Raw genomic sequence first — 27,702 nt, forward strand, 5'->3', positions numbered from 1 at the left:
CCTGTCTGAATTCTCTCTCTCAGCAGGTGATAGGACAGGGAGAGAGATCAAGGAGAATCAGCAGCAGGAAGGCCCTTGGAAAGTGGAACCGCAGGAGATGTTTTTGAACTTGGAACAGAGAAATCCCTGGGAAGATGGACACAGGTCAGAGCTAGGAAATTATCCCAGAAAGAAACGGGATGAAGCCATTCCATGTGGCGAAGGATGCAAGAATCCCAAAGAAACCACAGTCCAGCAGCCAAGTCACAATGAAGAGAAACTATACAAATGCCTTGACTGTGGGCAAAACTTTCCGGAGAAGTCACACTTTATTACTCATCAGAGGCTGCACACAGAAGGGAGACCCTATCAATGCCTGGAGTGTGCAAAAGAATTTATCAAGAGGTCACAGCTGATGGCACATCAGAGAACTCACACTAGAGAGAAGCCCTACAAATGCTTAGAGTGCGGGAAAAGCTTCAGCAAGAATTCATATCTTCTTATACACCAGAGAGTGCATACAGGAGAGAGGCCCTATAAATGCCTTGAGTGTGGGAAAAGTTTTATACAGAGCTCACACCTTATTGAACACCAGCGGACCCACACAGGAGAAAGACTGCATAAATGCCTTGTGTGTGGGAAAACTTTCAGTCAGCGCTCCTGCCTCACGAAACATGGGATAATTCACACTGGAGAAAGACCCTTTAAATGCCCTGTGTGTGGGAAAAGTTTCAATTTGAAATCAGCCCTTAATACACATCAGAAGACCCACACAGGAGAGAAACCCTATAAATGCTTAGACTGTGGGAAAACTTTCAGGCAGCGCTCAAATCTTACTAAACATGGGAGAATCCACACAGGGGAGAGACCATATAAATGCACAGAGTGTGGGAAAAGTTTTAATGAAAAGTCACAATTGATGGCGCATCAGAGAACCCACACAGGAGAGAAGCCCTATAAATGCTTAGACTGCGGGAAAAATTTTAGTCGCATCTCAAACCTTATTTCTCATCGAAGACTACACACAGGAGTGAGATGCTATAAATGTCGTGAATGTGGGAAAAGTTTTATACAAAGTTCAAACCTCATTGCACATGAGAGAACCCACAGAGAAGAGAGACCCTATAAATGTCTTCAGTGCGGGAAAAGTTTCAGGAAAAATTCGTCCCTTTTTCAACATGGGCGAATCCACACAGGAGAAAGACCCTATCAGTGCCTTGACTGCGGGAAAGGTTTTATCCAACGTTCATCCCTTACTAAACATGGGAGAATCCACACAGGAGAAAAACCTTATAAATGCCCCGAGTGTGAGAAAAGTTTTAGCCAGAGCTCAAATCTTATTGCACATCGGCGAACCCACACAGGAGAAAGACCCTATAAATGCCTGGAGTGTGGAAAAACTTTTAATCAGCGCTCTTGCCTTACTGAACATGAGAGAATCCACACAGGAGAAAGACCCTATAAATGCCTGGAGTGTGGGAAAACTTTTAATCAGCGGTCTTGCCTTATTCAACATGGGAGAATTCACACAGGAGAGAGACCCTTTAAGTGCCCGGAGTGTGGGAAATGTTTCAATATGAAGTCAGCCCTTAACATACATCAGAAAACCCACACAGGAGACAAACCCCATAAATGCTTGGTCTGTGGGAAAACTTTCAATCAGCGCTCCTATCTTACTAAACATGGGAAAATTCACAGAGGAGAATGAGACTTTTATAAATGCCTTGAGTGTGGGAAAGGCTTCAGTGAGCGCTCAGAACTTACCAAACATCAGAGAATCCACAAAAGTAAGCCCACCCCTTAGGAATAGCCCGACTGAAGGAAAAGATGAAATCTGACTTCACAAATCAGTGACATCCACAATAGAAGAACCTTGTATGTGGGAAGCTTCATTTGGTGCTTCCAGAGGCTCAGGCAACCGCAAATCTGCACATAGAAGAAACCTCAGAGATTTTTCTCAGTGGAAAATGTTCCAAGTGGAGCTCACACCATGCTGAACATCAGAAAAATCTTCCATACAGCAAGAAAATTCTCTCAGGGCCCTGACTAGGGCTGGCCTCAGGAACAGTTTTCCTCATTCCCATACACATCAGGGGCATTTTGCTCACAAGAACGTACTAGATCAGGCCAAAGGTCCATTTAGCTCAGTATCCTGTCTTCTGACAGTGGCCAATGCCAGATATCCCAGAGGGATACACAACAGGGACTCATCAAGTGATCCCTGCCCTGTCACCCATTTCCAGCCTCTGACAAATAGAGGCTAGGGACACCGTTTCTACCTATCCTGGTTAATAAGTATTGATGGACCTATCCTCCATGAATTTATCTAGCTCTTTTTTGAACCCTGTTAAAGTCCTGATCTTCACAACATCCTCTGGCAAGGAGTTCCACAGGTTGACGGTTTGCTCCCAAAGATCCAACTGCCCGTGTGCTGGGGTGAGGATCCAGCAGCAGCTGGTCAGTGACCCTCTGGCTCTGCCTGGTCTCAGCAAATCTCAGGCAGAGGAGGGGAAGCCCCCATCAACCCCATCTCTCTGCTGCTGGGCCATAGGTTGGGGAAGGGAGAAAGAGAAACTCCTCCAGATGCTCCCTCTGCCTGGCTGAAGTTCCCTTCTCTTCCCCACCAGGATTCCCCCTGCCATGGAGATGAAGAGAAGGACATTTGGGACGGGCTCCACCTTCACTCTAGTCACCTGTCCCCCCTCCCCATCTTCCACCAGCACCTAGGCTGGGCTCCCCCACTGACCTAGAGCTGTTCCCTGCAGGGGGCTGTCCCTGGAGCTAGTAACTCCTCCTCTCTCTGAATTCCCCAGGGTGCTGTGCTCTGGGGGGAGGAGGGGGGGAAGGGTCAGACATTAAGGGACCAGGCCAACAAGTTAGGGGGAGGACACTGGGGATTGAATAGTGGGGGCTGATGGAGCTGGAAGCTGAGGCTATCGAGTGTTTGGGAATCGGGATAAGGAGTGGAGGAGAGCAGAGGCGTAGAGAGGTGCCTCCTCTCGTCACTCTCCCCCTCTGCCCCTTCTCCCTGCCCCCTCGGCATTCCCACAGCCCCACCTCGAAGGGCTGATCCCCACAGGGCCTTTTCTTGGAAGCTGAGACTTCCCACCTCTCTTCCAACAGCATCTGCCGGTGAGAGGGAAGCAGCGTTACCTAGTGGATAGAGCACCAGCCCGGGAGGCAGGAAACCTAAGCTCTGTATTCTCAGCTCTGCCAGCAGCTTGTGGGGTGACCTTAGAGTAATCTGCCTTTCAGAGAAGGCATCAATTGGGAGGGATAATAGCCTTTGAGCATCTATCTAGGGCAGGAAAAGGGGTTAGGATTAATTAGTCTCTCTCCTCTGTTCCTCCTCCCTTGTCTCTAGTTTTGTTGACCTTTAGCACTTTTTACAACCTCCCCCCCTTAGCAAAGTGATTGTTCCAGTCACTAATCTCTCTGGAGTGAGATTATCTCGTTCCCAGATGTGCTTCCATTACTCCATATGATTCTGCAAAGCATTTCATTTTAGTTTCTTCCTTATACACAAGGATTCCATAACCTCTGCAAAAGCTGGAGCAGAGAATATTTTTTTATGTTGAAAATGTATTTATTTTTTGGTGCTTTGTTATTTGAGGGGGATGGGATGAATCTGGGGAATTCCTGCCTCCCTCTTGCAATCTCACACATCTTTGATGAACAGCCTCTGTGTAAACCATAGAGAATTTATCCTCCCCCCCCCCCAGTTATGCCCCTCCACTTTCATGTGTGTCATTTCCCACAGTGGCTTTTGCTCCTTAGAAATCGGGCTTTGATTTCTTTCATTCTGTCAGGTCCCCGAGGGTTGGAGAAGAAAATGTCATGTTCCCGACGGGAGAATTCAAAGGAATCCCAAAGCATAATTTGAGGTCAAATCCCAACCTCTGTCTATTGGCAAAGTGGCATCTGCAGTTTTCCCATCCAGCCATAAACGAAACAAGCCCAATTCTTTCAGTCTTCCTTCATAGGTAAAACATCTACATGTTTTGTTAGTCTCTAAGGTGCTGCAAGACTAATTGTAGATAGGAAGGTTTTGGTTAACTTCTGTTTTTATTCCTTAGTTTCAGAGGGGTAGCCGAGTTAGTCTATGTCGAAGCAAACGCCTCACTCAGTTTACGCGGCTAAACAGACAGTTTTATTGGCCAATAAAAGCAAAGTGAGCCAAACGTGGTCTCAGCAAAGCTGGGTCCAGTAAGGCTACCTAATACAATCAATCCTAGTATCTTTATACCCTTAACCAAACAGTCTGACGTCAGGGCATCCAATTACAGAAATAATCAATTAGACTAGGAAAAACAAAGCCTTATCAACATGATGGCGGACAGGTACGAGGGAGTACCTCTCCTCTCTGAACCAGCCCAATTAACACATTTCAATAGCACATCTGTCTTGGCCTGGCGCATGGGGTGATAGAAAGTTCACTCTGGCCTACGTGCAAAGACAAAAAGCTGAAATGGTTTCTGTTATACAAGATGGCTTCTAGCTAAACATAAACTAGCTTCATCATCTATAACTGGAAAAATTTAAAAAACAACAATTAGTCTTGCAGCACCTTATAGACTAACAAAACATGTAGATGTTTTGACCTATGAAGGAAGACTGAAAGAATTGGGCTTGTTTAGTTTGGAAAGGAGAAAACAGAGTTTTCAGGTATCTAAAAGGGTGTCCACAAGGAGGAGGGAGAAAAATTGTTCTCCTTAGCCTCTGAGGATAGAACAAGGAGCAATGGGTTTAAATTGTAGCAATGGAGGTTTAGGTTGGACATTAGGAAAAACTTCCTACCTGTCAGGGTGGTTAAACACTGGAATAAGTTGCCTAGGGAGGTTGTGGAATCTCCATCTCTGGAGATATTTAAGAGCAGGTTAGATAAACATCTATCAGGGATCGTCCAGATAGTACTGGGTCCTGTGATGAGGGCAGGGGACAGGACTCGATGACCTCTCAAGGTCCCTTCCAGTTCTAGTGTTCTATGATTCTATGTTATCATGAGCTTTCGTGGGCACAAAGCCACTTTTCATCTGAAGAAGTGGGCTGTGCCCACAACGGCTCATGATACCATCTACATGTTTTGTTACTATTTAAGGTGCTGCCAGACTGTTTGTTGGGTATTTTTGTTTTTATGATGATGTTGCTTAGACTTTTGTCAGTAACACAGCCAAAAGCAGCTTTAGCCTGTTCTGAAGAAAATGGGTAAATTTGTTCTCCAGATTTTGAGTCTTTAGGGTCTCTGAGATATCTCTGATGCATGGGAAAGAGGTTTGAAGCCCACACTTCACTGTGGGTTTTTCTGTCTTTCCCCTGTTCTGTCCCATATTTTTTATATGAGTTTAGTTTGATAGGACGTAGCGCAGATTTCATGTGGGGATTTCAAAACCCCCATCATTTGCTAGATAGTCCTTTCGGATTGGCTTTTGCTTAAGCCCCCGTCATGAGATTTTCTCGTCCGTTGGGCATTGAAGATGAGCATTATCTGTCACGAGGAACACTTGAGGACGAGTGCTAGATATGCACTCTGTGTAGCAGAGACTGAAATGAGCAAGGAAGATACTGCCTGACCCCTGTGAGATACAGTCAAGAACGGGAGAGAGTGGGTACGTCTAGACTACCGCGTTTTGTCGACAGAAGTTTTGTTGACAGTATCTGTCGACAAAACTTCTGTCGACAAAGAGCGTCCAGACACATTGAGTTCTGTCTACAAAGCAAGTTGCTTTGTCGACAGAACCCTGTAGTCTAGACGCAACCCTACAGGCAATAACACCTTCTGTCGACAGAACTCTGTCGACAGAAGGTGTTATGCCTCGTAAAATGAGGTATACCAGCGTCGACAAAACTGCTGAGTCGACAGAACTCAGCGGTAGTGTAGATGCTGGTATAGTTTTGTCAACAAAAGTCCACTTTTGTCGACAAAACTCAGTAGTCTAGACGTACCCAGTGGGTGGGCAGATAGGAAAAGGGCACTGTTTCTGTGATGGCATTGTCGAAGCAAAGACTTCAATCAGTTTACGCGGCTAAACAGACAGTTTTATTGGCCAATAAAAGCAAAGTGAGCCAAACATGGTCCCAGCAAAGCCGGGCCCAGTGAGGCTGGCTAATACAATCAATCCTAGTATTTTATACCCTTAACCAAACAGTCTGACATCAGGCCATCCAATTACAGAAATCATCAATTAAGCTAGGAAAATAAAGCCTTATCAACAAGATGGTGGACAGGTACAAGGGAGTACCTCTCCTGCCTAAACTAGCCCAATTAACACATTCCAATAGCACATCTGTCTTGGCCTGGCACATGGGGTGATAGAAAGTTCACTCTGGTCTACGTGCAAAGGCAAAAAGCTGAAATGGTTTCTGTTATACAAGATGGCTTCTAGCTAAACATAAAGTGGTTTCTGCGGCTTCTACAGCATGAATCACAGAAGTCCCCCATAAGTCTGTCCCCTGGCCCTGGTCTTCACTAGAGCTTTATTTTGAAATAGCCCCCCCAAGGTTGAATTTATAAGTGTAGCATCCACACTACCAAGCCTGTTACTTCAAAATAATAGGCCGTGGAACTCGAAATCTGTACTCCTGCTTTTCATAGCGGCTGCGTCTAGACTGGCATGATTTTCCGCAAATGCTTTTAACGGAAAAGTTTTTCCGTTAAAAGCATTTGTGGAAAAGAGCGTCTAGATTGGCACAGACGCTTTTCCGCAGAAGCACTTTTTGCGGAAGAGCATCCGTGCCAATCTAGACGCAGTTTTGCGCAAGAAAGCCCTGATCGCCATTTTCGCCATCATTTTGTGCGAAACAGTTTTTAGCTGTCTACACTGGCCCTCTTGCGCAAAAACATTTCCGGAATAGGGCTTTTGCCTGAACGGGAATGTCAAAGCATTTGCGCAAGAAGCACTGATTTCGGACAGTAGAACGACAGTGCTTTTGCGCAAAATCAAGCGGCCAGTGTAGACAGCCGGCTGCTTTTGCGGAAAAACTTGCCAGTCTAGACGCAGCCCAGGAGTAACAGTAATGCTGAAATAGTTATTTCGAAACAGCTGTGGTGTGGATGCTCCAGTGCCACTCTTTTGAAACAATTACTCCCCAGAGCAATTTGAACTAGTTACTCCCCAATGTTTCCTAGGGTTGCCAGATAGCTTCACAAAAAATACCGAACATGACAGGAAAAAAATAGGTTGAGCAAAAAAACTAGGGACCAAAGTTGTTGAGCATTACAGAAAGGATGTGGACACATGGGAGAAAGTCCAGCAGAGGGCAACAAAAACAATTAGGGTGCTGGAGCACATGACTTACGAGAATTGGCAGCGGGATTTGGGCTTATTTAGTTTGCACAAGAAAAGACAAGTGCGCGGGGGGGGGGATTGGGTAGCAGCCTTGAACTATCTGAAGGGAGGGTCCAAAGAGGACGGAGAGAGGCTGTTCTCAGTAGTGACGGATGGTAGAACGGGGAGCAATGGTCTCAAGTTACAGCGGGGGAGGTCTAGGTTTGCTATTAAGAAAAACGATTTCCCTAGGAGGGTGGTGAAGCACTGGGATGGGTTCCCTAGGGAGGGGGTGGAATCTCCATCCCTAGAGGTTTTTAAGTCCCAGCATGACAAAGCCCTGGCTGGGATAATTTAGTTGGGAGTTGGTCCTGCTTTGGCCAGGAGGTTGGATTCGAGTGCTCCTGAGGTCTCTTCCAGCCCTAGGATTCTATGATCCAGAAGTTTTTGGTTTTGAGTTTTGAGTCATTAAATATCTGACGTATCACTAGTGTCCTCCAGTAACACATTTAGCACTATAACCAGCGTCACGCCTCATCTGTCTAACTTCACATGCAGGAATGATACATGTTCAATGTGAGACTATGCAGATTTAGGGGATTGTAAGTGTAAAACTGATAGGTTACATGATCTGTCTTTGCATAAAGCATCTTTGAGTCGTGCATATTCATCACCCAGTTCTCATAACGCAAGGGTGAGTTGTCGCCGTTTGCTGCGGAGAGCCAGAGAGCTGAGAACTCGTTGCGTGTGTCCCAGAGAGCCAGGCAGTGTCCTACCAACGCTGGGTGAAGTCATACTATAAAGTGCTACCCATGAAGCGTCAAGAGGAATGCGGTGGAGAGGGGTCGGCATCTCCCCATGGCTGAGTGGGAGACATCAGGCAAATACCCCCCCTCTCGTGGATTGTGAGCAATTGTTTCACTTGCGTGTTCCCTTTTCCCGGGTGCGTGTATGTAGCTGGAGCAGCAAAGTGCTGGACGGTGGCTGAAATGCACCATCTTGGGCTTTGGGTGGGAGGGGAAGGGGCATTTAGCTTTCATGTCTTGCTTTGAATAAAGTAGAATTCAAGTTTCTTGAACTTCCAATGTCCCTTGTCTTGGGTAATAAGGGGTCAGGGAGAGATGATCTATAATGGACACAGCAGCTGCTTGGAAGCCCTGTAAAGGTGTTGTTTTGCTGCGCCTGAGCCCCATACGCTGTAGACTCTAGGGTTGTGTCTAGACTGGCAAGTTTTTCCGGAAAATCAGCCGCTTTTCCGGAAAAACTTGCCAGCTGTTTACACTGGCCGTTTGAATTTCCGGAAAAGCACTGATGATCTCATGTAAGATCGTCAGTGATTTTCCAGAAATACTATGCTGCTCCCATTTGGGCAAAAGTCTTTTTCCGAAAGACTTTTGCGCAAAAGGGCCAGTGTAGACAGCACAGTACTGTTTTCTGCATAAAAGCCCCGATTGCGAAAATGGCGATTGTGGCTTTTTTGCGGAAAACAGCGTCTAGATTGGCCACGGATGCTTTTCCGCAAAAAGTGCTTTTGCGGAAAAGCATCCTGCCAATCTAGACGTGCTTTTCCGAAAATGCTTTTAACGGAAAACTTTTCCATTAAAAGCATTTTCGGAAAATCATGCCAGTGTAGACGTAGCCTAGCTGTGATGTTTTCTCAGGGGGCCCAAGACTGTGACTCTCCTTGTTACCCCCCGGGCTCAGCACACAGCACGGCTACTCAACTTTGGAAGCCCTGAGAGGCCACAATGATACTCTCAGCGCATGTCGAGGGACGCAACTTAAATGCAATTGCATTATACATGCAAATATATGCAAATAGCTTCGTTCACACTGACGGGCATGAATACAAAGCACTTCCCGCAATGTCCTGCGGCTCCTGGCACCTCGTCCTTGGGGGCTAGAAATGTTGACACCCTGTACCCGTCTGTTCCAGCCAGTCCACCCGCTTGTGACTTTCGATGCTCACCCCGCCTGGGAAACGCCTCGCTCTTGGGGAGCATGTTCCCAGTGGAGGCCATGTTCAAAGGATCCCACCCGCAGGCCATGTGTTGAGCCCCATGTAACCCGAAACCGCACCGTGAGCAGCAAACAAACTCAGAAATGCCCAGGTAAGCCGGCCCTAAAGGGACAAGGCCAGCTCATGGGAGGATCCGCACCAATGTTACATCACAGCATTGATTAGTGAAGACCAACAGGAGAAAGTTAACTAAGGGTCTGTCTACACTGCACCCTTATTTCGAAATAAGCTGATGCAGAAGAAATATTCCAAAATGGCTTATTTTTAAATAGCGCGTCTATGCTACAGGGAAGCCTCAAAATTAGTCTGAGGCAGGCTCCCCTAATGTGGCACCCCTACCCAGGAAGCACTGGGGAGTAATTAGTTTGAATGGCCCTGGGAAGGAGCTATTTCGAAATAGAAGCAGTGGAGCGTCCACACGACTGCTATTCCGAAATAGCTGTTTTGGAAGAGGCCTTATTCCTCGTGGCATGAGGTTTACAGAAGTCGGAATAAGCTGGAAATTCGAAACAACGGAATTGCTGTGTAGATGCTTACATTGTTATTCCAGAAATAATGCTGCTGTGTAGAAGCTCCCTAAGATTTCAGGTACCTATCTATAGAGTTATGAGCTTTCGTGGGCAAAACCCATTTCCTCAGGTGAGTGGAGCGGAGAGAAAAGGGGGACTCTCACAATTTAGAAAAAGAAGGGAGGGTGGGGGGTCCCTCCTTGCTCATCCCCCGGGCTCACATGGCCCCTGTAGATGCTGTGAGCAGTACAGGGGCATGGAAGGCAGGAACCCTGGTTAAGGAACCTGCTGGGCTGCTGGCTGGGAGCCAGCCCTCCCTCCCCCAACCCTCTGTCCCCCTCCTTCACTCCTACCCCATGTAACCCAAACCTTCTGCACCCCTATTCCAGCCTCCATACCTCTTCCCAGACACTGCATCCCCTCCTGTGCCCCTCCTCAGGTCACAACCCCCTCCCAGACCCTGCTCCCCAAACCATTATCCCTGGTCACAATCCAAATCCCTGCACCCCCTTCTATCCCTCCACCCCACAACCCCCTCCCAGACTCTGCTCCCCAATCTGCTATCCCTGGTCACAATCCAAATCCCTGCACTCCCTCTTGCACTCCTACCCTAGATTATGACTCCCTCCCAGACCCTGTACTCCGGAGGGCCAGACAGCCTCCATGGGCCGGATTCAGCCCACCAAGACCTTTAATCCAGCCTGTAGCTGCTCTGCTGCTCCCCTGCCCTAAGGCCAATCGAGACCTGGGGACGGGGGAGCCCGCAAAGTCTCCTCCATGCTGCCAGGGGCGCATGGCACCCGAGGGAACAGCCAGCTGTTCAAAACAGCTGGCGGTTCTTTCTAGGCATTGTGCGCCCATGGCAGGGCGGCAAAGACTTCACGCACTCGCTCCCCCTCTCCCAGGCCAATCGGGGTCCGTGGGCAGGGGAGCATGTGAAGTCTCCTTAGCCCACATCCGCTTCTAAAATTCATGGAGTGGCCCCCCCTCGAAAAGGATTGCCCATCCCTGCGCTATGCCCACACCCCCAACCCACTATGCCAAGCCCCCCACAACCCTTGTGTGAAGGGCCGGCAGTGGCCCATACTCGCGCCGACAGGAGTGAAGGAGAAGTGAAGGAGAAGTAAGGGAGACATGAACAACAAGCCGACAGAGTCGGCAAAGGTAAACTGAGGCTCGCGGAACTAGCAGCCGGGAATTGAGGGGCTTGCTGAGCACGTCCGCACTAAGGTCAGGTCTGGACGGTTGCTCGTGCCCAGTCTTAGGGTCCGTACAGCCGAGACAGGGGGCTCGCTGGGCTGGGGTCCTGCTCGCTGGAGAGGCCCCGGGCTCACGCCTGGACAAAACCTGTCACACCTTCCGAAACAAATACACGGTGCCATGCTCCAAACCCCACCTGCATCCTAGTCACCCAGCGCACCACACAGAACCACCCCTTCCTAGTGTCCCTACAGAGGCATCGCGAGGGTGTTATGCGCCCAGGGGCAAAAGCAAAATTTGCGGCCTCCCCCCATCGCCATTGCTGAGCCCGACCCTGGGAGGGTGGGGGGAGTTTGTACTGCATCTTCCCCCACCCCCTCCAGTTTGGGGCCGGGCCCCTACACTCACTAACCCGCCAGCAGAGATGGAGGAGGGTGGGGCTGGGGGCGGAGAGGAGACTCCAGCCGGTGACGGTGGGTGGCGGAGGAGCAGGCGAGTCGAGGGATGATGGAGGGAGTGGAGCGGGACTAAATTGGCGCCCCACTGGCGTGACACCTGGTAGCAACTGCCTCCCCTGCCCCACTCTGGCTTCACCCCTGTATCCCTATACATACAGATTTCCCCTCACTTACCAGTGCCTCTTCCCACAGCCCGGATGAAAAAGAGAGATGGAGCCAGCCTCCTCTGTCGGCGCAGGGCCCTCTGGGCACAACAACAGACTCCCCAGCCACCCCTAGCCCTGGAGGGGTCCAGACACAGACAACCCAGGCACAGACAACCTAGGAGGGAGGCTGGGGCTCTGTTCCCTGTGAGGGAGTAGGGGCTGACCCACAACAGCGGTAAGAAGGAGCTGTGTTGGCTGCCCCACTGCCCACTCAGGTCTGGCTTAGGTTGGCCCCCATTTCAGGCAGGGCGGGAGGCACGCGGCTGGCATGGAGCGAGAGGTGCTGCGAGCTGGCCCGTGCCTGGGCTGACGTTCCGTGAATGAGGCCGTAAGTTCGTGCCCAAGGCAGGGCTGTCGCTAGGGGGGTGTTGGGCTTGGAGAACTCCTCCCTCCACCGCAGGCCCTGCCCCACCCCATTCCCACCCCACTGCTTCCCCTAAACCTTGTCCCACCTTGCCCCCGCTCTGCCCCCTTGCCCAAAGCCCCCTCCCTTGAGCGACACAAATCTGTGGGGCCAAGAGGGGCCTGGCGTGGGGCAGCAGTAGGGGGTGTCCCCCCCACATGCACCCGCCCTGCCATCCTCTCCCAGATCTCTGGGCTCTACTGGAATAGACATGCCCTGGGGTTGGGGTGCTTTCCACTGTCCCTGTGAAGCCTGCTCCCACCTCTGGAAAAATAACCCCAACTATCCGTACAGTATGATGGGGGCTAATTTGGCTACGACAAATCAGGAAAGAGATCTTGGAGTTAGCGTGGACAGTTCTCTGAAAACTTCCACGCGGTGTGCAGCGGCGGTCAAAAAGGCAAATAGGATGTTAGGAATTATTAAAAAGGGATAGAAAATAAGACCCAGAATATCTTACTGCCCCTGTATAAAACTATGGTACGCCCACATCTGGAATACTGTGTACAGATGTGGTCTCCTCACCTCCAAAAAGATATTTTGGCCTTGGAAAGGGTTCAGAAAAGGGCAACTAAAATGATTAGGGGTTTGGAACGGGTCCCATATGAGGAGAGGTTAAAGCGACTGGGACTTTTCAGTTTAGAAAAGAGGATACTGAGGGGGGATATGATAGAGGTCTATAAAATCATGAGTGGTGTGGAGAGGGCCGATAAAGAAAAGTTATTTATTAGTTCCCTAAATAGAAGAACTAGAGGACACCAAATGAAATTAATGGGTAGCAGGTTTAAAACTAATAAAAGAAAGTTCTTCTTCACCCAGCATGTAGTCAACCTGTGGAACTCCTTGCCAGAGGAGGCTGTGAAGGATCGGACTATAACAGAGTTTAAAGAGAAGCTAGATAATTACATGGAGGTTAGGTCCATAAAAGGCTATTAGCCAGGGGATAAAATGGTGTCCTTGGCCTCTGTTTGTCAGAGGCTGGAGAAGGATGGCAGGAGTCAAATCGCTTGATCATTGTCTTCGGTCCTCCCTCTCTGGGGCACCTGGTGCTGGCCACTGTCGGCAGACAGGATACTGGGCTAGATGGACCTTTGTTCTGACCCAGTACGGCCGTTCTTATGTTCTTATGTTCAGTGAGCGGGGGGGGCAACAGGCCCCCCAGAAAATCCTCCCAGCAGCTTCTGGGCCCCGGGTGTCATGCCCCCCACCCCAAGAGGCGGGGCCTGAGGCTGCCACTGCCAACTATCCTAGGATGCTCTGGCCTCAGGTCACATGGCTGCTCACTCTGTTTTGGCCCCCAGCACCCCCCCCTTTATAATAGGGGGGACCAGAGTGGGCAAAGGGAGCTTTACTGCTCACAGGCAGGTGAGGGGCAAGGAGCTGCAGGCAGGGATCCAGGCAGCAGAGGGCATCTCTGGGTGGGGAGGGGGGCTGATCTGGACCCACAAGAGAAGGGGACCCACAAGGGAGGGGCAGAGCGCAGGGGCCAAACTCCGGCAGCGCCATGGGGCGAGGGGGACAGAGCAGGTAGCTCGGCCCAGACCTGGCAGCCGGGTAGGGGTGGGGGGCAGTCAGGACCCGCTCTGGCCAGCTGCTCCCTGCGCCCAGCTGTCCCCAGAGTGTCCCGGCTCCCAGCGCCCCCGTGTCCCTGGTGGTCTCGGGGTCTCCCTGGGACAATCCCCGGTCCCCATAGAAGCCCCCCCTTTCTGCTCCCCGAGCGCCGCGCCCAGGGGAGGAGCAGCCGCCAGGGGGCAGGGTGTGGGGCAGGAGGGGGGCTCAGGGAAGTTAGTGTCTCGCTAGGACCCAGCAGCAGCAGCAGCAGGCGCGGGGGGAGCGATCGCTGGCTCCGGCCCGGCCGCAGGAAGCGACTCGCCGCCGCTGCTCGCGGGGACTCTGGGGCCAGGCTCCGGGCCGGATCCCCGACGGGGGATGCCGCCGGGATTGGAGGCTGCAGAGGTGCGGGGGGCAGGACTGGGGACAAGCAGGGAGGTTGGGGCGGTGCAAGGGGAATCAGGCTGCAGAGGAATTAAAGGGAAGGAGGCTGCAGAGGGGGAAGGAGGGTGGGGGGCAGCACTGGGGAGGGGGGGAGAAATGGGCTGGGGGGCTGGGGCAGATGGTCAAAGCAAGAAGAGACTGGCTGGAGGAGGGGGAACCAGGTTGCAGGGAGGAGGCAGAGGGGTGGGGGAGACACAAGGCACCCCCCTCCCGTGGGGCAGGAGAGGTGAGGGGCTGCCCTGCCCAGTAGCCTGGGGGGGGGGGACTTTTCCCCCTGGGAAAGGTCAGACAGGCAGCGGGGTGAGCTGGCGGATGAACAACCCCCTCCCCCAGGGCTGGGAAGCTACACAGCAAATCTCCGCGGGCAGCCCCCTCCCCTTCTTATTGGATTAAAAAAATAAAAAGTAAAAAAATAAAAATTTGGGGTCTGCCCCTGGAGTGTTCGGGGGCTGCCCAGGGCCCTGCTGCGATTGCTGGGCAGGGTTCAGATCTTAGCCGCACCAGTGTCAAACCGGAGTCACTGCTGGTTCAGGCAGGGATGTGTGTAGATGGGCCAATAGGATCAGCCTCTGGCTGCCTGTTCCGGGGGCTGTGTGAGGCCCTGCTCCGATTGCTGGGTGGGATTCAGATCTCAGCCACACCAGTGTCAAACTGGAGTCACTGCTGGTTCAGGCAGGGGTGTGTGTAGATGGGCCAGTAGGATCAGCCTCTGGCTGCCTGTTCCGGGGGCTGTGTGAGGCTCTGCTCCGATTGCTGGGTGGGATTCAGATCTCAGCCGCACCGGTGTCAAACCGGAGTCACTGCTGGTTCAGGCAGGGTGTGTGTATGTAGATGCTCCAGCCTCTGCTTGCCTGTCCCTGGGGGCTGCAGGGCAGGGCAGGGAGGCTCAGACAGGAGCTGCTGCCAGCAGAGGGCTCCGGGCATGTGTCTCTCCCTGCTCCTGTTATCACAGCCCTGAGGGGCAACGCCCTGGATCCATTTTGACCTGGGGTCCCAGATTGAGATGCTACTTCTTAGCTAGCAGGGGAGAAACCTTTGTCCCAGCCCCTCTGGGCCCAGCCCAGCAGGGGACTTTCACAGTGGCTGGAACCAGCCCCCTAGTGCAGCCCCAGGCTCATGAGCTGATGCCTGGAGGAACTGGGAGGGGCAGTAAGTGGGGCAGCTCCCAGCCCTGTCTGGATCCATCCCCGCACAGGTGATCCTGCTGGGAACAAGGGAGAGGGGGCGCTGAGAGAGGAAAGGCCAGGCCCTGTCTCTCTTGAATCACCGGGCTGCTCTGAGCATGGGGGGACGGGACCCGCTGCCTTTGGGGGCAGTGCCGGGAGGAATCCCCCCTCTTTTACCAGCATTCGCCTCTAAGGCTCTGGGACGGGGAGGGTTTAAAAGTGTTCCCCCCAGGGCTTCAGTTCTGGGAGGGGCCTGACCTAGGCTTGCCAGATGCTTTCACCCAAAATCCCGAACATGACAGGAAAAAAAAATAAAAAAAGGAGACCAAACTTGTTGACTGAAAAACAAAACAAACCAAAAACCCCAAAACAAAAACTGGGAGAACAAAATTGTACGTGTCCGGTATTTTTTTTTTTTTTAAACCCAGAGAGGGGCCAGAAATAACAGACTGTCCGGGTGAAAACCAGACACCTGGCAACCCTAGTCCAACCTAAGTGGTAGTAGACAGCCTTGGGGTTCAGAGCATCTGTCTGCAAGGAAGAGGGGATAGGGGTGTGACAGCCTTTTCTGAGACTGTCCCTCTCCCCCCGACAGACTGAGGAGTCAAGTCCACGTTTTGCTCCAGAGCGCCTGTCTGCCAGGGGACAGGGCTGTGCAATGGCCAGGATAGAGCCCGCTCAGGTAAGGGATTTTCCAGAGCTACAGGGTGGGTTGTTATCAAGGCTGGGGGGAAACACACGGGGTGAGGCAGGGAGGGGACAGGGTGTGAGGAGCCCTCTAGCACATGTCCAATGGTGGTGCAATATCATTGAGGGGTTTGGAGGTGGGGGTGCCGATTGCAGGGTTCGCCTAGGGCGCCAGTTGCTGGCAGCTAGTCTAGGGCCGCCCCTGTCCCTGGGCAGAGCTGAGAAAACCATCCCGACTACCAGGGCCGGAGTCTGACCCAAAGGCTGCGGTGAAATACCAAGGAAGGCCGTCGGGATTCCTGTCCCCAGCTCAGAGCTCGGCTTCCCATCTCAGTCTGTGGCTGGCGGGCACGTGGGGAATAAGAAAGACCTGCCCTGCCCTGCCCTGCCCTGCGCTGCCCTGCGCTGCCCTGCCTGCTGGGGGCACAAGGAGCTCTCCTACCCCTCAGACATCCTGGCTGCTCTGAGCAGGGTGTATGTGTGTGGAGGGGGATTCTGCTCCCCCATGAGTAGCAGGATTGTGGCTGGGGCTGCAGGCAGTGGGTGAGGGACTCTTGTTGTTGCAGATGCGGGTGACCTTCGAGGAGGTGGCTGTGTATTTCACCCAGGGGCAGGGAGCGCTGCTGGGCCCCGCTCAGAGAGCCCTCTACAGGGACGTCATGCAGGAGAACTACGAGGCGGTGACCTCGCTGGGTAAGGGCGTCCTGGCCCCTCGGGGATTAGCACGTGTAGGGCCTGCATTTCTGAATCCAGTCACTTCTGAGTCAGCTAGACCAGTGTATCTCAACCAGAGGTACGACCCTTAGGGGTACTCGAGAGAAGTCTGGGGGATACGTCAACACAACTGAAAATTGAAGAAAACTGAATTTTTGTTGTAAGTTTTACAGCGCTTTATTATTTTTGTACTTTTTACACCCAAAAATTTAATCGCCTGGCTGGCTACAATTAAGTTGTTTAAACAAATATGTTGCAATGGTAGAAAAAAAAATGTGTGTCTGAAAACTAAGTAGTGGGGTACTTGTAATTTTTTTTGTTGAAAAAGGGATAATTTATAAAAAAGGGTAGAGAAACACCGAGCTAGACCAGAGGAGAATGGGTTTTATAATTCACAGCTACTGTGTGAGGGAGACTTGCATTTCCGTACCCTCTACAAGGGGACCCGGGTGTGAAAAACCTAATGGAGATGCTACAGCATCCTCACTCCTCCAGCTTTCAAGGGGGTGAAAGACATGTATTGTCCGGTCTGTGTTGTTTCTCTGCTCCACACAACATTGCTATTTACGTCCCTCCTTGGGTACGTTTACACTTCATGCTTATTTCGGAATAAGCTATTCTGGAAGAAATACTCTGAACTAGCTTATTTCAAAATAGAGCATCTATACTACTAGGAAGCCTCAAAATTAGTTCAAGGCAGGCTCCCCTAATGTGGATGTGCTATCTCGATTTAGAGCCCCAGGAAGCAGTGGGGAGAAATTACCTAGAATGGCCTTGGGGAGGAGATATTTCGAAATAGCAGCAGTGAAGCGTCCACCCTGCAGCTATTTCGGAAAAGGAGTTATTCCTCAGGGAATGAGGTTTACAAAAGTCAGAATGAGCCGTCTGTTATTTCGATATTATTTCAAAATAGCGGAATGGCTGTGTAAACGCTCGCATCGTTATTTCAGAATAACGCTCGTCATTCCGGAATAGCGGTGTGGTGTAGACGCACCCCTTGCGATGAGCTCCAGCCGTGGGGAAGGCTTTGCAAGTTTGGAAATAGGCAGGGATTTAACTTGAGCTGTGTGTACATTAGCAGGATGCCTAGAATACATAGACTACGTAAAGTTCTAGTGAGGGCGTCATAATTCTCCCCACCTTCCCAGAGGTCTGCTTCTCCTGAGGGGGGCTCCGTGACCACGCTCCTGTCCTCTTGCATTTCATGATCCCCCCCACCCCTCCCCAAGCACAGGCACGAATTCCACACACAGAATGTCCTTTGGGACAACTACTCCACCAGCCCTCCCTGCGCCCTGATCTGCTCTGATTTCACCCCCTCTGCAGGGTTTCCCGTTCCCAAACCTGAGCTGATCGCCCGGCTGGAACGAGGGGAAGAGCCCTGGGTGCCCGACCTCCAGGCCGGGGAGGAAAGAGAGATCCCGAAAGGCACCTGCACAGGTAAGGAGTCAGCAAAACCGACACCCAAACTTTCTGGCAAGTGCAGGAAAAAGTTGAGAACCCCAAAAATGTGGTGGGAGTGAGCGCCCTTTCCTTCTGCCTCATTTCACTCAGGATACATCTAGACTGCGAGGATCTATTGGAAAAAGATACGCAACATGGGGAGCGCATTTTGCGTATCTTTTTCCGATACTTTTGTCGGAAGAGGCTTTTCTGAAATTTGGCCCATCTAGACTGGGCCAAATTTCTGAAAAACCCCCTCTTTCAAAAGCCCCCTTCTTCCTCGTGGAACGAGGAATACAGGGGCTTCCGAAAGAGTGCGTTTGCTCTTCTGCAAAGAAAAGCTAGACACAGAGGAGTTTTATTTGGATACCTCCGCAGTCTTGCCGTGCCCTCTGAGTCAGCTGTAGTTAGCAGATATCACTCACATCTTTCCTCCACAGGAGTTGTTTGACTTCTATATTGGGAGGTGGGGGGGGAATTCCATGTCTTTTCAATATGGGGGGGGGGGTAATTTTGACTGTGATTCCAAGGCAGTTTAGGCAACTGGAAACTGCTGGTTTTGCAAATAGTACAGGTGGCCCCCGAGTTGCGACGTGATCAGTTGCTGGGGAAGCGTTACAAGTTGGGGGTGTCGTAACTCGAACCTGCATTTACGAGAGGCACCATGCACTGTCGTAAATGTGGGCCGAGGACGTAGGTTGTGGATTTTCAGCCCCTTCTGCACTTACAAAAATGGTTGTAAGGGCGGGGGGGGGGGGTCGCAAATCAGACCATGGTAAGGCAGGGGTTTCCCGTAACTTAGAAATATCTGACAGCTAATTAATGGGAAACCAAGGCTAGTGAGTGGGCTGCATGAGTGACCCTCCTTCATCTTGGGGGGCCGCAAGATGGCCGTAACCAAGACGGCCTCCCAACACAGGATCGTTTTGCTACCTGCGCGAGCGTGCCCAGATTTTTTTTGGTGTGCCAACGGAACCGTAGCAGCGCTTTGATGCGATGTGGAGGGAGTGCACGGCTCTTGCAGTCCACGCCGCGTGCAATCGGCACACCCCTCACGTCACGTGCTCTTGTTTTTACGTGCATGTCACTGTACGACACCAGTAGGGGAAAAAAACGACACGGCGGGAAACCAGCGGAATCTGGCCCCTTTATATTGCTTCTGGAATGCTGCTCTGCGGGCTGGAGGGAGCACACTGCGGAAAGGGGAGTGCTAAGGGCTCACTTCCCTCAGCCCCGCCTCTTCTGCCTGAGGCCCCGCCCCTTCTGAGAGCATGGAGTCCTGTTCCGTCCCCCCATAGCCTACCTTGGCCTGGGATCTGCAGTGGGGCTCTGCCCTGCTGTATAAAGTGTACTGGTGGAATTTAAAATGGTAATCGTCATTCTTTTTCTGACACTCTTACTAAAGTCAGAAGGGAACCTCCTAATCACCTTCCTCGTCTGACCTGCCTTGCCTACCCACTGCTGTAATAGACCCCTAAACTCTGGTTAGGATTGCCATGTGTCCGGTGTTTGCCTGGACAGTTCGTAAATTGCGCCTTCTGTCCAGTAAAAAAACTCCAGAAAATACCAGACATGTAAAATCTCTGATATTTTCTGTTTTCCTCACTTGGAAGGCTGGCAGGGAGATTTTCCCCCTGCTGCATCTGGCGAGGGTGGGGGGGAGCAAGGAAAGTGGAAATTTAAAGGTGTAGTGACTTTTTTTTTTTTTGCTTAACAAGTTTGGTCTCCCGTTGTTTTTTATTTTGTTTTGCTCCAGCAATTTTTTTCCCCTGCCATGTTCAGGATTTTTTGTGAAGGTATCTGGCAACCCTAACTCTGGCTGAGTTGCTGCCATCCTTAAATCACGGTTTAAAGCAGAGGTGGGCAATAAAAGGGCTGTGGTTCACCAGGGTTAACACTTGGTGGGCCACTGCTGCTCTATTTTATCTGCGTCTCCGCAGACATGGGGGATCGCCGTTCCCATGAGCCGGGAACAGTGATCTGCAGCCAGCAGAGCTGTGATTCCCCTGTACTTGTGGAGGCGCAGGTAAGTACAGTAGTGCAGAGGTCCACAGGGGCTAACCTTGGCGGATGGAATCCGGCCCACGGGCCAGTATTGGCCCACCTCTGGTTTAAAGACTTCAGGTTGCAGAGAATTCAACACTGACTTAGAGGATAAGTGACCTCCTCCCCCACGTGTTCTCTGCCAATCTGCCCTGGGGGAAAAAACCTTCCTGATCCCAAATAAGAAGACTACTTAATCCCTGAGGATGCGGGGAAGACCCACCAGGCCGATACGGGGAGAGAATTCTGTGTAGTGACTCAGAGCCCTCCCCATCTAGCGTTCCGGCTCTAGCCATTGGGGATTTTTGCTACCGGCTGTCTCCCGTAGATGCCTTTGTAAGCAAACCTATTGTAACCATCTCCATAAACTCATCGGGTTCCTCCCCACACACTTTTTCTCTTGGGAGATTACTCCAGAATTTTCTCCCTCTGGTTAGAAACCCTCACCTCATTTACAACTCCTCTCCCTCCAAGGTGTTTATGCCTCTGATGTATTCAGGGCCGACTCGAGCCATTCCTGTGCACCGGGCAGCGGGCGCGCAATGACAGTCCAGGGATTTAACTACTCAAACACATCTCAACAGAAGACCGTTATATTGACTACTTTTTGTTTTGGCTCCCAGTCACAGGCCATGTGTTGAGCCGCTCATAAACCCAAACCGCACTGTGGGCTTCAAACAAACAAGCTATGGACCATGTGTTAAGTAGCCCTAGGTTACACTAAACAAGCCAGCCTCTTTGAATCTCTCCTCATAAGATAGGTTTCCCATTCCTCAGATCATCTTAGTAGCTTCTCGGCACCTGTTCGAGTTTAGATTCATCTTTCTTCACCATTGGGGTGCATCTCCACTGCATCATAGCTCGAAGTACGGTACCCAGTTTGAGCTATGCAAATTGCGTATCTTATTTCGATGCTATTTCGAAGTAGCTTATTTTGTCATTTAATTTGGAAATAAAGCTCTATTCTGAAACGTCCCTTACTCCTCATAGAATGAGGTTTACAGGGATGTCGGAATAGCCAGCCCAAAATAATGGGCTTGATGTGAAGATGTGGGATAGCTATTTTGGGATACTCCTGCATCCCGAAATAGTGTAGCAGTGTAGACGTACCCCGGGAGACTAGATCTGCACATGCTACTCTAGATGACATCTCACCAGGGCCGTGTACAATGGCACTAACACTTCCCTGTCTCAACTGGAAAAACCTTGCCCGATGTTCAAGATTGTATTAGCCATTTCGTGACTGCATCACATGGATGGCTAATAGTCATTCCATGATCAATCAATACACCCAAGTCTTTCTCCTCCTCCTCTCACTTCCAATTGTTAAGTTCCCATTTTAGGGCTAAAATTATAGCCAATTTCTCCTCCCTTTAACATCCGCATTTCCACATCAAATGCTATGAATGGAATACATCCAGCCCACTTAATTATCCTCATCCACATAGGTTCTACAGCAGACAGGTACTTCTTCTTCTGTTATATATATCTTTTGGTTTCTGTTATTTCCACTCCAACTCATCTGAGAAAGTGGATTTTACCCATGGAAGCTCAAGATTCTATATATATTTTAGTCAGTCTCTAAGGTGCCTCAGGGCCACTCATTTTTAAAATTACAGACAAACACGGCTACCCCTCTAAAATTCTTGATTTCAGTCCCTAAATGCATGGCCTTGCACTATTAACTGTCATCCCCATTCTATTACTCCTGTTTGGGTGTGTCTAGACTACAGAGTTTTGTCGACAAAAGTGGACTTTTGTCGACAAAACTATACCAGCGTCTACACTACCGCTGAGTTCTGTCGACATAACGTCGACAGAACTCAGCAGTTTTGTCGACGCTGGTAAACCTCATTTTACGAGGCATAACGCCTTTTGTCGACAGAGTTCTGTCGACAGAAGGTGTTATTGCATCTAGAGGTACGTCTAGACTACAGGCTTTTGTCGACAAAGCAGCTTGCTTTGTCGACAGAACTGAATGTAGTCTAGACGCTCTTTGTCGACAGAAGCTTTGTCGACAGTATCTGTCGACAAAGCTTCTGTTGACAAAAGCCTGTAGTCTAGACGTGCCCTTTATGAGGTCATCCAGATTAGGGATGTTAAATGACGTTTAACATCAGTGGCGGCCCGTCAATACAGGCGAACTAGGCGGTTGCCTAAGGTGCCAAGATAAACAGCCATTGAAGGCTTTGGAGGCGGGGGCGCCGATTGCACATTTCGCCTAGGGCACCAGTTGCCGGCAGTTTGTCTAGGGCCGCTCCTGGGTAACAGGGTAACTGCAGTGAAGCCACCTCCCGAGGAGTGGGGCACAGTTTAACCAATGAGCATCATCTTCTCAGTTAAACTCTTAACATCCCTAATCCAGATCTTCTTGTAGGATACTCCAGTTCCCCTTGGTTTGGGCAGTTTAATTTCTCATTTCTCATGTGAATCTGTATCTGATGCCTTCCTGACTAGGGATGTAAAAGTATAACTGGTTAAATGGTTAATGGATAAGCTTCGGGTTATTGGTTACTGTTCACAGTTACACAGAGGCTCCAGCCCCACCTCTGGGGAGCTGGCTGCTGCCCCGTGCTGCTGCTTCTGTATCAGAGGCAGCAGCGCAGGGCGGAAGCTGGATTCCTTAGAGCCGGATAGCACGCAGGAGCTGGTGCACGCCAGCTCCCAGGGAGCCGGCTGCTGCCCTGCAGATGCGAGTAACTATGTAACCGCTGAGATTTTCAGCCGTCCCATGGTTACTCATTTACCTACTTTTGAACATCCCTTTTCCTGACATCCAGGTAGATTATTAGCTCTACCACATTTCCTTTGTTGAAAAAGAGCAGTTGTCGTCTCAAAAAAAGATATCAGCAACTTTTGTTACCCTCCCCTTGTAGAAAATCCTTCAATTGCTTTCTATTATTTAGGCTTCTTCTTTTTTGCAGTTCACCACGCTTGGAAGAGATCATTTAACTTCCGGATACATTCAAGCAGCCATGCCTTATCTTAATCACAACTGCCCTCCTCAGAGGCACAAATTCTACCTTCTCTCCGGAACTGAGCACATTTCATGCTCAGGCTGCCTGCCACTGAGGCTTGCAGTTTTGGGGGACAACATCCTCACTCTCCCCCCCCCACACACATGCCACCTATGCTTTCCAGCCTTCCGGTTAGCTGAAGCAGGAGTTTCCTTCCAAACGCCACTGCCAAATGACTCTTAGGGTGTGAGGGGGATGGCAGAAACCAATGGCTCAAGTCTGCAAAACTCTATTGCAGGGCTGGGCAAAATACGGCCCGTGGGCCGCATCCGGCCCACCAAGCCCCTGGATCTGACCTGTGGGTGCAGTATGGCGCCTCAGGCAGGCTTCCTGCCTGCCCCACCCCCCGTATGCCGCTCAGAAAAGCGGCTGTGGTGCTGTTAGTCTTTGAACAGCTGTGAGCCCAGGGGAGTGGGGAGAGGCTTTGCGTGCAGCCCCTGCCCCCAGCACAGTCCCATTGGCCTCCCTTCACTCTCGCAACTACTCACAGACCCACATGGCCCCTGCAGCTGGTGTGGGAGTGAGGCAGAGAGAGCTTACCTGAGAAATCTGCAGGGCTGCTGGCCAGGGGTCACCCAGGAAGTCTCCCGGCCAGAGCCTGCCTCTGACACTCCAGCTGCTCCCTCCCCACAACTCTCTCCCTGCATCCCTACTCCACATAACCCAAATCCTCTGCCCCCCCGCACCCATATCCCCTCCCAAACCCTGCACCCCAAGTCACAACCCCCTCCTTCACCCAAACTCCCTCCCAGATCCTGCATCTCAATCCCTTACCCCAAGCTCTCTTCTGCACCCAACCTCCATGCCAAACCCTTAATATCATGGAGGAGTGCGGCCCTTGACCACTTACCAAATTCTTGGAGTTGCCTCCCCCGTCAAAAATTATTGCCCACTCCTGATCTATTGTGTTTGGTTTTCCCTCTCTTTCCCCCAGCAACTGATGAGATAGTGAGTGAGAACCAGGAGAGGAATCAACATCAGGAAGTTTCTGGGAAAGTGGAAGGACAGAGGAGAGGAGCTGACGGGAATATTTCCCAGTGCGTGGAACAGGGAGACGCCTGGAGACATCGACACAGGTCAGACATGCTTCTGGGAAATGACCCAAGGAAGAAAATGGATAAAATTACCAAGTGTTGGAAAGGATGGAAGCATCTCAAACAAACCTCAGAACAGCGGACAAACCCCAAAGAAGAGGAAGCCTTCCAGTGTCTGCAGTGCAGGGAACAATTCGTTCTGAGATCACACCTTATTGCACATCAGATAATCCATTCTGGAACAAAACCCCATAAATGCCTGGACTGTGGGAAAAGTTTTAGCCGTAGCTCACACCTCATTGGACATTGGAGGATCCACACCGGGGAAAGACCTTATAACTGTGTTGACTGTGGGAAAAGTTTCATCGAGAGCTCCCATCTTATTAGACACCAGAGAATTCATACAGGTGAGAAACCTCATCAGTGCCTGCACTGTGGGAAAAGTTTCATTCAGAAAACGGACCTTATCTCTCATGAAACAATCCACACAGGAGAGAAGCCCTACAAATGCTCAGACTGTGGGAAAAGCTTCAATAACCGCTCAAACCTTACTAAACATCAGCAAATCCACACAAGAGAGAGACCCAATAAATGCCTGGACTGTGGAGAAATTTTCAGCCACAAGTCAGACCTTACTGAGCACTGGAGAATCCAGAGGGGAGAGAGACCCTATACATGCCCTGATTGTGGGAAAAGCTTCACACAGAAATCAGGCCTTGTCACACATTATAGAATCCACACAGGCGAGAAACCCCACAAGTGCTTGGACTGTGGGAAAAGTTTCACACACCGATCAGCCCGCAATAGACATCAGACAATCCACACAGGAGAGAGACCCCATAAGTGCTTGGAGTGTGGGAAAACATTCACAAGGAGGTCAGCCCTTATGACACATCAGGCAACCCACACAGGAGAGAGACCCCATAAGTGCTTGGATTGTGGGAAAAGTTTCCCACACAGATCATCCCTTACTAGACACCAGGCAAGCCACACAGGAGAAAGACCCTATAAATGCCTTGACTGTGGGAAAAGTTTCATGCACAGATCAAACCTCATTTTACATCAGAGAATCCACACTGGTGATAAACCTCATCAATGCCTTGTCTGCGCGAAAAGATTTAGTAAGAGCTCCAACCTTTCTAAACATCGGAGAACCCACAGAGGGGAAAGCAATCCTACAGATAACTTGACTGCAGGAAAAGATTCATTCTAAGCTCACACTTCAGTGATCAACACACCGGAGAGACCTCAAATGTGGTTCATTATGAGCTTCCATAATATCAGACATCAACAAATCTACATAGGGAAGACACTCCTCCCCCTCCCAGCTCTTTTCAGGGTGGAAAATGCTCCAAGTGGAGCTCACACCTTGATAGACATCAGAGACTCCCCCCACAACAAGGCCAATCTTTGGGGCCACAGTGACAGACCCATCCCCTTGTTCCCACACACATCAAGGACATGGGGATCCAGGGTCCCAGCTGCCTGGGGCTGAGGTGAGGACCCAGTAGCAGCTGGTCAGTGACCCTCTGGCTCTGTCTGGTCTCAGCAAACCCCGGGCAGAAGAGACGAAGCCCCATCAGTCCCTCCTCCCTGGCTGCTGAGCTGATGGGCCACAGATGAGGGAAGGGAAAGAAACTCCTCCAGATGCTCCCTCTGATCAGCTGAAATTCCCCCCTCTCCCTTTCCTTCCCTGCCGGGATCCCCCTGCCTTGGATATGAGGAAAAGGAAAGTTGGCCCAGGCCCCACCTTTATTCTAGACAACTGTCCCCATCCCCCATTTTCCTCCAGCCCCTGGGCTGGGTTCCCCCACTGACCAGGTGATGTTCCCTTCAGAGGGAGATTCCCCCCACAGCCTGAGGTTCTGGGGGATTGTCATGAACATGAGGGTTAGCCAGCAGCCTGGGGACTAAGGGGTTAACTTTACTGAACTCAGGTAGAGTTAGCCAATAGGAATGTAGGTAGGAATCTCAAACTAGGACAAAGGAATTTTGGGGTTTTTTTTCCTCCTTTATCTCTGGGGCAGTTTCTCTCCAGCTATTGAAAGGGACAGGCTGTCTTCCCCCTAAGAAAATACTCTTCACAGTCAGTAAGTAGGATAAAGTTTAGATAAATCCATTAGGTTTTATTGTTTTATGGTTTGGGACATGGGATCTAGTGTCTGTGCATTTAAAAATGGGTTTTGTTCTCCTTTGTAACTAAGTTCCTGGCCCATGGTAAATTTCTCCTCCATGGGTATATTATTTTGTTACTGTTCCATCTAGTCATCATGCTTGCAACAGGAATATTGTGTTGATAATAAAAGTTCTTTCCCGTTTCTTTTTATTAACCTGGTATTGATTAATGTTTGCATCCTGGATTGTACTTTAGGGGTGAGATTTCCCAAGTAGTCTCTCCCTGGTTGCTTTATTAATATTTGGGTAGTGGCAACGGAGATTTTATCCCCAAAATCTAGGTTGTTAAGATTTTTGGGGGAAGTTTTATACCAAAGCCTGGTAGATAAGGTTTTGGGGTACTTTTCCTGGCTCCCATTCCTGCATTTATCGTGCCAGAGTGGGGAATGAGCCATGACAGGGATGAAATATTGAGAGACCAGGAAGATGGGTTATGTGGAGGAAATTGGTGATTGAATGGATGGTTCTGGTGGAGTTTGGGAGATGGAACCTGGGGCTATCAAGTGTTTGGGGCACATGGGATAAGAGGCGAGGGAGAGCACAGAGTTATGAAGGTGCTGCCTCTTCTGACTCACCTTTTCTGCTTTGTCTCCTTGCCTCCCTCTGCATTCAGACCCCACCACTGAGAAGGGCTGATTGCCACAGGACCTTTTGGGGGGGACATAGAGATCCCACCTCTGTCTCTGCAGCATCAGCCTCTCAGGTTCTTTCTGCGCTTGGCCATGTGGTCATAAGAACGGCCGTACTGGGTCAGACCAAAGGTCCATCTAGCCCAGTATCCTGTCTGCCGACAGAGGCCAGCACCAGGTGCCACAGAGAGGGTGGACCGAAGACCATGGTCGGAATTAGCTGGCTCCTTAACCCTTCACCAGGTTTCCTGATGTAAACCGTGTGGCCCTGGCAAACCAGATGCCACCTCATGCTAGAGATCAAATGATTGTTAAATATGTAGGGGACTGGACTCGATGACCTCTCGAGGTCCCTTCCAGTTCTAGTATTCTATGATTCTATGTGCGTGTGTAGTTGATATTTAAACTTCATGACAACTAGCATTGTTTTCACTTACCTCTATCTTGTAGGCTACGTCTACACTGGCATGATTTTCCGGAAATGCTTTTAACGGAAAAGTTTTCCATTAAAAGCATTTTCGGAAAAGCACGTCTAGATTGGCAGGATGCTTTTCCGCAAAAGCACTTTTTGCGGAAAAGCGCCGTGGCCAATCTAGATGCGGTTTTCCGCAAGAAAGCCCCGATCGCCATTTTCGCCATCGGGGCTTTTTTGCGGAAAACAGTACTATGCTGTCTACACTGGCCCTTTTGCGCAAAAGTCTTTCGGAAAAAGACTTTTGCCCAAACAGGAGCAGCATAGTATTTCCGGGAAAGCACTGA

The 27,702-nt window shown here is 50.5% G+C and overlaps 2 protein-coding genes across 2 annotated transcripts in view; both read left to right on the forward strand.

Annotated features, from left to right (window-relative positions):
* LOC106731280 (uncharacterized) overlaps nt 1-8,322 on the forward strand; it is a 54,152-nt gene extending 45,830 nt beyond the window's left edge. Inside the window, exon 5 of the mRNA XM_075913873.1 lies at nt 24-8,322. Coding sequence (XP_075769988.1) covers nt 24-1,687 — 1,664 coding nt within the window. The 3' untranslated portion in view covers nt 1,688-8,322. The remainder of the gene's footprint in view (nt 1-23) is intronic.
* A 5,560-nt stretch (nt 8,323-13,882) lies between these two features.
* On the forward strand, nt 13,883-27,345 carry LOC142818217 (uncharacterized). The gene is made up of 5 exons (XM_075913993.1): nt 13,883-13,996; nt 15,797-15,883; nt 16,455-16,581; nt 17,929-18,042; nt 24,040-27,345. The coding sequence occupies exons 1-5, from the start codon at nt 13,970-13,972 to the stop codon at nt 25,350-25,352; spliced, it is 1,668 nt and encodes a 555-aa protein (XP_075770108.1). The 5' UTR covers nt 13,883-13,969; the 3' UTR covers nt 25,353-27,345.
* The last annotated feature ends 357 nt before the right edge of the window (nt 27,346-27,702 follow it).

The sequence above is a fragment of the Pelodiscus sinensis genome, chromosome 32, assembly GCF_049634645.1.
Source record: "Pelodiscus sinensis isolate JC-2024 chromosome 32, ASM4963464v1, whole genome shotgun sequence".
Classification (NCBI taxonomy): domain Eukaryota; kingdom Metazoa; phylum Chordata; order Testudines; family Trionychidae; genus Pelodiscus; species Pelodiscus sinensis.

Excerpts from the sequence above, each read along its gene's own strand:
- LOC142818217 (XM_075913993.1), top strand. The coding sequence starts at position 13,970 with ATGCCGCCGGGATTGGAGGCTGCAGAG. Across the intron at positions 15,884-16,454 it reads CCAGGATAGAGCCCGCTCAG|ATGCGGGTGACCTTCGAGGA; the intron begins GTAAGGGATTTT and ends TTGTTGTTGCAG. Across the intron at positions 18,043-24,039 it reads CCCGAAAGGCACCTGCACAG|CAACTGATGAGATAGTGAGT; the intron begins GTAAGGAGTCAG and ends TCTTTCCCCCAG.